Source organism: Phaseolus vulgaris, chromosome 3 (assembly GCF_000499845.2).
Source record: "Phaseolus vulgaris cultivar G19833 chromosome 3, P. vulgaris v2.0, whole genome shotgun sequence".
Classification (NCBI taxonomy): Eukaryota; Viridiplantae; Streptophyta; class Magnoliopsida; order Fabales; family Fabaceae; genus Phaseolus; species Phaseolus vulgaris.
The window spans coordinates 2,507,095-2,517,713 of NC_023757.2; the positions used below are offsets into that span (position 1 = coordinate 2,507,095).

Below are 10,619 nucleotides of genomic sequence, written 5' to 3' on the forward strand. Positions count from 1 at the left end.
CTGAAACAGAAACGTAAGATGATCTTGTCAAAGAAACCCTTGAGCTTAAGCACATAAATGAAAAATTGCATGGGAAGAACAAGAGTTTGAGGTGAAATTTTGACACCACCTCTTGAGAAATGTTGTTGGTGTTAGGCATCTTTTCACATTTTGATGTTGATAGGTCTTCATGAAATCCTCTTAAAAGACAAACAAAATAGAAATTTTCTACAATATAAAATAAACTTTATAATATTTTAGTTCAAACTATGAAATGCTTAAAACTATGTATCTCTATTGTTTGTCTAAAGGTTACCATATTAGAAGAAGAAATGTATGCAATATGTTATGCATAGGTTGGTCACACCAAACACTTGTGTTTATCATAATATGATATTAGGACAAAAATAATCTTCACATTTTATACTTTATTTTATAACACTTAATTAAAATAACTAAGGTTTGATAAACTTTTATCTTACAATTTATTTTTTAGAAATTATCCTTAAGTATGACTTTTTCTTTCATATGAAACAATTTATTAGTTTCATAACTATATACAAAATCTCATTATTATCATTTGGGATCATTATCCAAATCACTTTTCACTCGCAAACACTCATCTTTTCAATATTAAAAACAATGTTTTTTCCACTTTACAAAATACCTAAACATAATCACACATTTTTTACCTTAACTCAAAACACTATACTTATCACAAATCATTAGTGAAACTAATAACATTGACAAAAATAACCAAATTAAATTATTTTAAACAAATTTGAAATCACAATAAATAAATAAAAATGAGATTAGTATTAAAACTAAAAAACACATGTTTATAAAAAAAAAGACAAGAAATATATTCATTTGTAGCTGTGGGTTACCACCGTCATTGCGTCCATTGGGTTTAGCTAGCGGCGGTGTCACAGTTGTGGGTTACCACCACCACTGTGTTCGTTCTTTGCCTCTTCTTCCACTCTCACTCTTCCCTCCGCCCAAAACGCACCGTTTCAAACTTCCCCCTCGATCGAATCTCCCTCAGCAGTCAACACCCACCCTAACCCTAATTCTCCATTCCCACCAAAATGTGGTCTGCAACATCCTCCCCTTCCTTCGTCCTCTTCCTTCCCACCTCCATCCCTTCTCTCCCCCATTCCCTCCGCCCCCTCTCCTCCCTCCCTCGCCGCCCCCTCTCCGCCTCCCTCTCTTGGGCCTCTCCGTCCCCCGACCAGTCCGATGACTTCCGCGGTTGGGCCCTCCCGGACGCCCCTGCCCAAACCGGCAACAAAGGTAGGTTAGGTTAGGTTAGGTTCAATTCTCTTTCTACGTTTCATGTGATGCGAACTTCTGTTGTGTGCAGTTGCAGTGTTTCCTTATGCAGTTGTGGGCTTTGGCACTTCACTCGCTCTTCTACTCGCTGTTTTTGCTGCTTCCAGGAAAGGTAGGTTACGTTCTCCTTTAAGCTTCGGCTTTGGGATGTGTCGTTTTTCGACTTCAGTTTTTTTTTTTTTTTTCTCTTTTTACGAATGTTGTGTTCGGTTAGGTTTTGATTTTCGATTCGCGAGGCCGTTGCAAGGGATGAGGAGTGACGTGGAGACTCGGCGTTATCAAAACGACACTCCCGAGTTTGACGTTTCTGGTGGGAGCAACTCAACAGCGACCGAGGCCAGCACGGAGGATGTGCCTGGTACCCTTTCGGAAACTGGTAAATACGGTAATGCTTGGTTTTTCCTATTTTTGATCTTATGTGTTTAATCGTAGTGTTCACGATTTTTGGCGAGTAATGGACCGAATTAGTCTTTGAAATTATGAATACCGATTTGGTTTTGAAATTACAAAAATATCATACTAGTTATTGAAATTATGAAACTGTTAGAAACGTAATGATTAAAATGATCAACGGTTGGTAATTTTATAAACTATTTTTTTTGTGAAATCGGGGGTATCTTGTTTTTAAGGTTAGAATTGATGAGCATCGATTGATTTGTTTTTGAAATTACAAAAACGTTATTGTAGTTTCTGAAATTACCATACTAGTGGTGGTGACATTATTTTGGTCCATGAAATTACAAACATAATGACTATAGTTGACAACGATTGATATCCCAGGACTAAAACTGAAGGGTACATGCAGATTTAGGGACTAATTTGGTGTACTAACTCTGATTGTTTCTATAAATCTTTCTTCTTCTTATTTTTTTTTCTTGTCATATTAGTAGCTGTAGAAAAACCTGAACGTGTTGTGATTGCGGTTTCTGTGGATTCTACCCAAGAAGAAGCATTGTCAGTCTTAAAGTCACTGAAGGTTTGTTTTCAGATAGTAATCTGTCCATGCGGTGTTAGACTGTTTATGGTCTGTAGAACTTCAATTTCAGTATCACCTTCTCTTGGATCACTATTAGTTGGAAACCTGGATACACTTTACTTATGACCTTAGCTCTCTACCTGATTTAGTCCAATCTACTTGCAGTTAAGAAAAAAAAATGCTCCATTATTTGCTTTAGTTTTGGTTGTGCTGCTTCTTAAGTTTGTCTACCAGCATATACCATAGATAAAGCTGGCAAGAACCTAGATGAAGTACCAGAGAAATGTTAATGTGGATAAATGAATATGATGATATAATTTGATTTATTTTGCCTCCTGGAGTTGGAAAATTTTGCATTTACTGTTGTTACATTATGTTTTGGCGTACTCAAATTTCTGCTGATTTTGTGGAATTCATACTTGTAATATGTTGCCTCACATGTGTGTTCTGTTTTGTAATGCAGCACTGAAACCATGTTCTATTTTTTATGCTTCGGTTGAGTTTTATTAGACTTGAAAGTGTGGTTTTTGCTGACATGTCTAGATAATTGAAGAGGACGTGGAAGCCAATGAACTGTGTACCAGAAGAGAATTTGCTAGATGGCTAGTTAAGTTAAATTCATCCTTGGAAAGGTTAGTGGTTCCTGATACATCATGCATGCAACTTTGCAGTCAGAAATGAACTAGAATTTGTAGCTCTGCCCGGCTTCCATTCCATTGAAAATGGATTTCCTTGTCTTCCAGGAATCCTAAACACAGGATTGCTCCTATAGTATCACTTTCTGGGTCTGTAGTCACTGCATTTGATGATATCGAGATTGACGACCAGGACTTTAGATCCATTCAGGGTAAAGATGTTGGAACTTTTTTTCAACCCATATTGTTTCACTTATGGGCAGAAATTTGAATGTTTGCTTTTCAATTTGAGAAAAAAAGTTTTAGCTGAAGCCGGTGTGATCCCCAGCAAATTATCTTGGAACAACAGTTTCAATTATAGTGGATCTGACAGTCTAGAAAACAAGCACTTCTTTCCTGATAGGTATATTTGTATTCTATACTTCTACGCTGCACGATCAAATTTTGTTTTACTGAATTTAATATGTGCACTGCAGATTCATCTCACGACAAGATCTAATAGACTGGAGAGCTCAGTTGGAGTATGATTTTTTTTCTGGGGTAACTGATCAGGTATGCTGTTTGCAAAAGTTTGGTATTTGGATAGTTTTGAATGTTAATTATTAAAACTTCACCTTCTTCTGGTAGCACTTATTACCTTACTTTTTTACAGTCCAGATATCAATTAAAAAAGCAGGTTATATGGATGTGAAGCATATTACTTCTCCAGCAGTTTATGTGGACATGTTGGCAGGGGATAGGAGTATACTTAGAACAGTATTTGGTATAAGCGCTGAGGCTTTTCCACTATGCATTGGCATTTATTTTGTTTTGTTGATCACATCAAGTTTATTTACATGTTTCTAACTGCAATTTCTTGTTTTCAAGGATTTAAACCTTATATAGATACATGATAAATTAGAAATATTTCATTTAGTTAAAATTTCAATTCAAATTCCAATTTAGGTTATGAGAACGGGGAACAAATGGAAATAAGTCACGTCGATGTCAAAATGTTGAAGAAAGTGTAGCTGTAGAAGCATAATGAAATTAGAAACAAAATCAAACTTGGTATTTTCAGTACCTGCTACCTGTTTTATGATTACACCTTGATTAATAGGCCAAATTAATGCATGAATAGTAAGACTTGTTATATATTTTATTTAAGTCTCAGATTATCACTATGTATTTAAGAATGCCATGATGAAGAATGATCATAGGAGGAATCTGCTGTGAATTTATTGTTTACAGGACAGAGCAAGCGATTTCAGCCAAACATGCCTTCCACAATAGCACAAGCAGCAATGGCTCTGACAAGTGGTAGGATGAAGGAAGCAATATCGGCTGAATTGTCAAGAATAGAAGCTGAACATTCTGCCAGGAAGGCTGAGGCAGAAGATATCAGATTTGAGTTGCTTAGCCGAGGAGACATACAGAGGTTTTGGGATGAGAAGCTTAATGATGAGAAAAACCGTGGTTTAGATGTAGAGAGACTTTATCATATGGAAGTAAAGAATTTGGAAGAAGAGGAGATCAATCAAGATAAGTTATATATTGAGTATTTAAAAGAAAAGTCAGCTTTGGATTGTCAGAAGCAGTTGCTGCTTAGCTTAAAGAAAGAAATTGATGATATATCACAGAAAGTTGCATCCGAGAGAGTCATATATGTAGACGAAAGGCACGTTGTACAAAATTTGCTTAAAGATTTAGAATTCAAGCTTGAAGCATTGCTTGACACCAAATCCACTCTAGAAGCTGAAAAAGAAGCTCTTCAGATTCTTAGGTAATTTCTGACTTACACTTGTTAGGGTCAAACACAGGTATCTATTTTTATTTATGGCTTTCGAAATGACAATTTCAAAATTTGAAGGCTTCTAAAAGCCTAAAGAGGGGGGAGGTTTGGGAGTAAGTTAAATGGTGTCAAATTGCTCTCTGATAAACATGTTGCTTGTAGCTCAATGGTTATAATGTTTTCTTTTGAAAGTCATTATGGAACCCAGTAATTTGAGCTAAATATTTGGAAATTTAGTTTACTATGTTGGTTTGAACCAGATATTTTGAGATTTATTGATAGTTCTCAGTCACGATTTGGGAGGACATTTAGGTCAAGACTGTTCACTTTTATGGGGGTTTTCTGTGAATAACCTCTATACGTCCCTACCTTGATCATATCTTAATTCCACTTAAGTGACAAATGAATTTCTTTTTATGTCAGTAACCATAGATAGCATTGCATCGCTTAGGTTAGCTGCCTGTGGGTCAATTGAGTCCATCAGGTTCTTTTTAAGAGCCTAAATTTCAGTAAAACTGTTTTACATTACGTGGTTTTTAATTATTTCTTTGGAAGGTTTCTTTGGTTCTACCTGCGCATCTCAATTGTTTGCTTTTGGTTCAATTATGTTCCTGGTTATGGTTATTTCTCTTACCCTGTAGTAATTCTTGTCTTTGGTTCCATTTATATTCTGATGTTTTTGAAGAGAATGAGTTATCTTTCTGGAACAAAAAATTATAGTCATCTAGTACTACTTGGTTGGTCCTCTTGTGTTAGAAGCATAGCCTGCAACTTTAGAAAATTATTGATTTGACGTACAAACAAGTAAAATTACTTTCACCAGGTGAACCTGCTAGAAAGTTTGATTGTATTTGGAATGAGGTGAGTCTAATGAATAATTCAAATGTTGCAGATCTTGGGTGGAGGACGAGGCAAGGAGAAGCCAAACTCGGGCAGCTGTTCTCGAAGAGGTAGGGCGAAGATGGAAATGGGATGACCAAGCTTGAATGTGGACACGTCCTACAGAATGTAAATTAAGATATCTACGTATAAACTAATACCATAAATCCTTTAGGCTAGCATGCTCTGTATGGTATTATGGTCTTTTATGAGAGAGGAAAAAGGGTTAAGGGTGATGATGAGCTTCTTCCTTCGTTGTTATATACACATTCAAAAAGGAAAATTGTTGATGTGAGTGGTTTTAATTCCTGTGGTCCTAAAAGATTTTCTATCCCTCTCGTGAGGATTGGGAGGGAGGAGGGAACACAGCCAGTCTTGTCTTATATACTCAAAGTTCTGTCTGGATCCTGAATAGCTATATTTATGTTTTGGAAGCTTTCTGTGGAATAATTTCATAATGCTGGACATCTATATAGGAGATAGTGATTTTTGTTCTTATTCGAGTGTGCTTTCAATTTTTGTTTTTGTCCTAATGGATAATCTTGATGAATTAGATGAACCTGATCTGGTCTATGGTTACCTTAACTTGAAATGAAATTTATATTATTACTTTTATACGTTTTATGTAGTTAGAAAATTTCTATCAATTTGTCTGTGCTTGGTATCTTATTGAGACTTAAGGTTGGTTTATTGTTTGATTAAATATTAAAACACGTAGTAAAAGGGCACCTCACACATAAGCTAAGTGTCAGGGATTTTGGAGTTGGTTTTTCCAGTACCATAACTATATAAATCTGACACATCCTAGGTCTCTGGGTTAGATTTCCCTGAAAACATGGTGGGAGAAGCTTTGTGAAAACAGACAAACCCTGATACTTTATCAATTCACTCTCTTTATCGTGCACTAAATTTTCATGTCATTTTGGATAAAAGTTTAACATTTTGTGTTTCAATCTCTTGGTCTTTTAAAATCATTCTTCTTTATTACAATACTTATAAAATTAATATAATCTACCAAAACATTTAAAGCACTGAATATCTCGAGCTCTAGACTCCTTAAAAGGTTCTCTATGTTTATATTTTTCCTTTCTTTTCATTTTCCGTCTTTTTTTTTCTCTTTGTTTTTCTTTTTTCCTATTCCTATCTGGTGATTCTTCATGTCTAGATGTAGAATTGAAAGGCTAACCCTCCTTTTTAATTTCATGATTAGGGTGTGAAGGGGGTAGTGTGTTCTTACTAGGACAATATTACTCCCATGTATGAGTTTTAGATAAAAAGACAAGCTTTTAGCTAAATTAATTGTCATTTATTCAAAAGGTGAGTGCTACAAGGACAAATGATCTTATTTATAAATGCATAAGCTCCTCCTTGCATTTCTTGAGCTAATGACTATTAGATTAATATGAGTGAAATAAATCATCCTCTTATTTTGTTTTGTTTTTGGGGCTGCTTCTTCCTGCACCTCCATACCTTCTTCTCTCACCTCCATAGATTTTCGTATTTCCAAAACTACCTCTCTGTAATATTCCGGATTATATAATCTGGAAGTCATTTTTCAAATTTGTAATTAGCTTCCGGATTATATAATCCAGAAGTCTTTTTTCAGATGCATGATACTTTACGGATTACATAATCCGCAAGTCTTTTTTAACTTATGGATTATGTAATCTGGAAGTCTTTTTCCAAATGCGTTTCCAGATTACATAATCCGGAAGTTATTCTATGAGGGTGGCAAAAGAAGGATAAAAATGTATTTTCATGTTGTGTATGGAGGTGCCAGAAGAAGATATGGAGGTGCAGGAAGAAACAATCTGTTTTTGGCTTCTTCACATGGTGTGGACTTCATGCCTCAAAGCCTCTCTTAACCAAATTTCTCATCTATGTTTCTAGGATTTTTTTCGTCTAAATCAAGGTCCAATGTGGAAGTCCATTTATGTCTTTACAAAATCTTATAAAAAATACAAGAGAAAATACACATATGCCGTTGTATAAAGAAGAAAATATTAACATTCTACTCTTCAAATATAAAGTTTTCTTTCATCAAAATTTATCTTTTTTTTATCTTTTTAACCAATGATTTTGTGATGATGATTTCCATCATATTTGTAACAAATATGAAACTATTTTATACTTAAGTATTTGATTTTTAACTTTTAAGTTCTGAATAAAAACATAAGAAAAATCTTCACTCCCTACTCAACAAAGAATTTTCAAAATTTCTTATTTTGTCATTTTAGTCTTCGTTATCATGGTGAGATATTCTGTGAATATGTTATACTTGTAGGTCCCATGATGTAATTAATGGTTAAATATATTTTTTGTCTTTTATTTTTAAAGTATAAATTTTAAATTTTTTGATACTTGTATTAAAAAAGATATTAAAATGAATTTTTGTCAATTTTTTTTACTTGACAAACAAATTTTCATATTAAAATATTTATGTTGACTCATAGTTGACATAAATATTATAATATTATAATAATTTATAAAAAAAAATTCGTTTGTTACGTGACAAAAATTATTAGTGATTATTTTACTATTTTTTTTACTATAAACACTTATTAAGTCTAAAATTTAGATTAAAGATAAAAATTAATATCGTGTTATAGTATCTGAATGAAAAAATATATTTAACTATTTTAAAGTAGTAGATTTGAGAGTAAAATTCTGTCTTGTTTAAAATTAAATTCTTGTGGACCATGCATGAAGACGACAAGATAAATTAGGTTCCTAAAGTGAAATTTCTAGTTTTGTAATAGATGTATCGTGTACGTAATTAAGAATCTTTATAGCAAAGGAATGAAGGAATGTGAAACACAATGAAATCTTGTGGCCTATTTTTGAGAGACACTATGGTTTTGGATGCTATTTTGGCCACAAATGAGTGTAGAACCCACCAAATAATGTACACCATTATGATATTTTTCTCCCATTCAATGTGTTTCGTCTGTTGTATATTATATATTGGTTCTCTTTCCATAAATTCTTTGTAAACATTTTTCAGATAAGAAAAATAAAATAAAATTCTTCAAAGTTAATTTGTGTATAAATTTAAAATTAAACCTTAAGAAATTATATAAAGTGATTCTATAAATTAGTTTATATAGTTAGTTTTATAAAAAAATGTTTTATTTTTATTTATTTTTTCACTTAAAAATAATTATGAAAAAACTTTCTCCAGTAGACTTATATTCTATATACTAAATATTGTTTGTATTAGGAAGGTAACAAATAAGATCATTGCCTTATGTTTGCTATAGTTTTTATTTTTTTTATTAAAAATTATTGAATTTAAATTATTAAATTATGATTTTTTATATTATTTATAGTTAATAATTTTATATAATTTAATATATAAATATATAATATTAGTGTAGATTATTTGAAATTTTTTATTACTCGTTAAAAAATATTAGGAAAATTAGTATAAATTAAAAAAACACTAAAATAAATATAAAAAATAAATTTCATACAATAATATTTTGAATAAATTGATAATAGTAAGCGTCCCAAGAAAGTAAGACAATAATTTGTAACTAAGATTTAGAATTCTAATAAGTGAAATAATGTAGATACATTTTTAAACATTAATTTAAGATTTCTAATATTACATTAATTTAAGACTTTTGACTAGATATCATTTTGTGACTGATAGGAAGTATTTATGGTTAATGTTGTTTCTAGGTTAGAATAAGAATAATGATATGTGCTAATACCTTATGTGAGAATTCAAGTTTCACATTTGTAAATAAGGCTTGGGTGCTCATTGTCAAAACTTTATAAAAAAGAGTTCATATATGAGTATTGTAAATCATCTTCAAAATAAGTATACAATTGAAAGCTTTTTGAATAACCTTTATATGTTATTTCTGTGAGAGTATTTCTTAGTTAAATTTTCTAAATGATATCTCATTCTCTTTGTATTTTTTGGAGCAAACAAGAAAATAAGTCGAGAAAACTCGACGAGTCATAATTAACCATCTTGATTTTTATAATTGATAAAGTAATCACTACCCCGTCTTATCTACTTTCTATTTACTTTTCTCATTCACTAAATAAATGCATATATGTGTTCTTATTAAACTTTCATTTCTTGTCATTCCACTTCTCAAAGCTTACCAAAATCATAAAGCATGATTGAGCCAACTTACCTATCCACACCAACACCAAATTTCCACCAAGAAAATGCCCACATTTTCCAACCATAGCATTTGGCCTTCCTTTAAGAGATACACAAGAAAGCCTTGCTTCACTTTCTCTCCATGAAACTCATAAAAACCTTCAAGAAACCTAATATAACTTCAACACTTGTCTTTATCCATCTCAAACTTAGTTAATGATGAAAAAAACGCACGCGGAAGCAATACACACAATTACAAATCAACTGTAGAAAATAAACAACACAGGATTTAACGTGGTTCGGTCGCTAATCTGCAACCTACGTCAAAGGGCAATTAATTAGGTTTTCATTCTATTTGTTACAATTTTATTACAAGCACAAATATCTCTTAAATAGATATTATAGAGGAGACAGAATAATTAAGTTCACCTACTAAAACATGATGTCTAGTCAGTCCAACCCAATTAATCTTGGCTTCACACTCGACCAAAATTATACACACCCATAAACAATCAAGAATTGAACTAAGAAACCAAGTCTTACAAGCTTAATTTGTCTTTGCAATGAAGTTTGAATGGAAGTTAAGGGAATCCAACTTTAGAGGAAATCAATTCTATTATGTCTCTATTTTGTTAAGTAAACCCAAATTCACTGAAGAAATGGTATATTCTCGATAGACCATGTTTTACGTTTCTTTCATTTATTTAATAAAATTGGTTTCGTTAAGCCAATTTATTACCTCTAATTTCTTTAATTTTTATTCTCCATTCAGCTAGTAAAATTGATTTGGCTCAACGCCTTTACATTTTAGCTTTACAGTGATTTTTTTTATTGTATTGAGCTAACTAATTTATGAATTTTGTGTACTAATCCTTCATTTCTTTTGCTTCGGTTTTAATGAATAACTTTTTAATTTTAAAATTATTT

General features: G+C 32.3%; 1 protein-coding gene across 4 annotated transcripts; it reads left to right on the forward strand.

Moving 5' to 3' along the window:
• Nucleotides 1-825: 825 nt before the first annotated feature.
• Nucleotides 826-6,070, forward strand: LOC137806231 (uncharacterized). 4 transcript variants are annotated; one of them, XM_068606231.1, is made up of 11 exons: nucleotides 826-1,272; nucleotides 1,343-1,423; nucleotides 1,526-1,687; nucleotides 2,202-2,287; nucleotides 2,831-2,919; nucleotides 3,031-3,134; nucleotides 3,223-3,325; nucleotides 3,399-3,474; nucleotides 3,580-3,685; nucleotides 4,153-4,684; nucleotides 5,586-6,070. In XM_068606231.1, the coding sequence occupies exons 1-11, from the start codon at nucleotides 1,068-1,070 to the stop codon at nucleotides 5,677-5,679; spliced, it is 1,638 nt and encodes a 545-aa protein (XP_068462332.1). In that variant the 5' UTR covers nucleotides 826-1,067; the 3' UTR covers nucleotides 5,680-6,070. The 4 variants fall into 4 exon arrangements, with proteins under 4 accessions (XP_068462332.1, XP_068462330.1, XP_068462331.1 ...); XM_068606229.1 differs by having other exon boundaries at nucleotides 829-1,272; nucleotides 1,526-1,696; XM_068606230.1 differs by having other exon boundaries at nucleotides 835-1,272; nucleotides 2,199-2,287.
• Nucleotides 6,071-10,619: the final 4,549 nt, after the last annotated feature.

Coding starts and splice junctions, on each gene's coding strand:
- LOC137806231 (XM_068606228.1), top strand. CDS start 1,068: ATGTGGTCTGCAACATCCTCCCCTTCCTTCGTCCTCTTCCTTCCCACC. Junction 1,273..1,342: donor TGCCCAAACCGGCAACAAAG/GTAGGTTAGGTT, acceptor TGTTGTGTGCAG/TTGCAGTGTTTCCTTATGCA. Junction 2,920..3,030: donor TTAAATTCATCCTTGGAAAG/GTTAGTGGTTCC, acceptor CTTGTCTTCCAG/GAATCCTAAACACAGGATTG.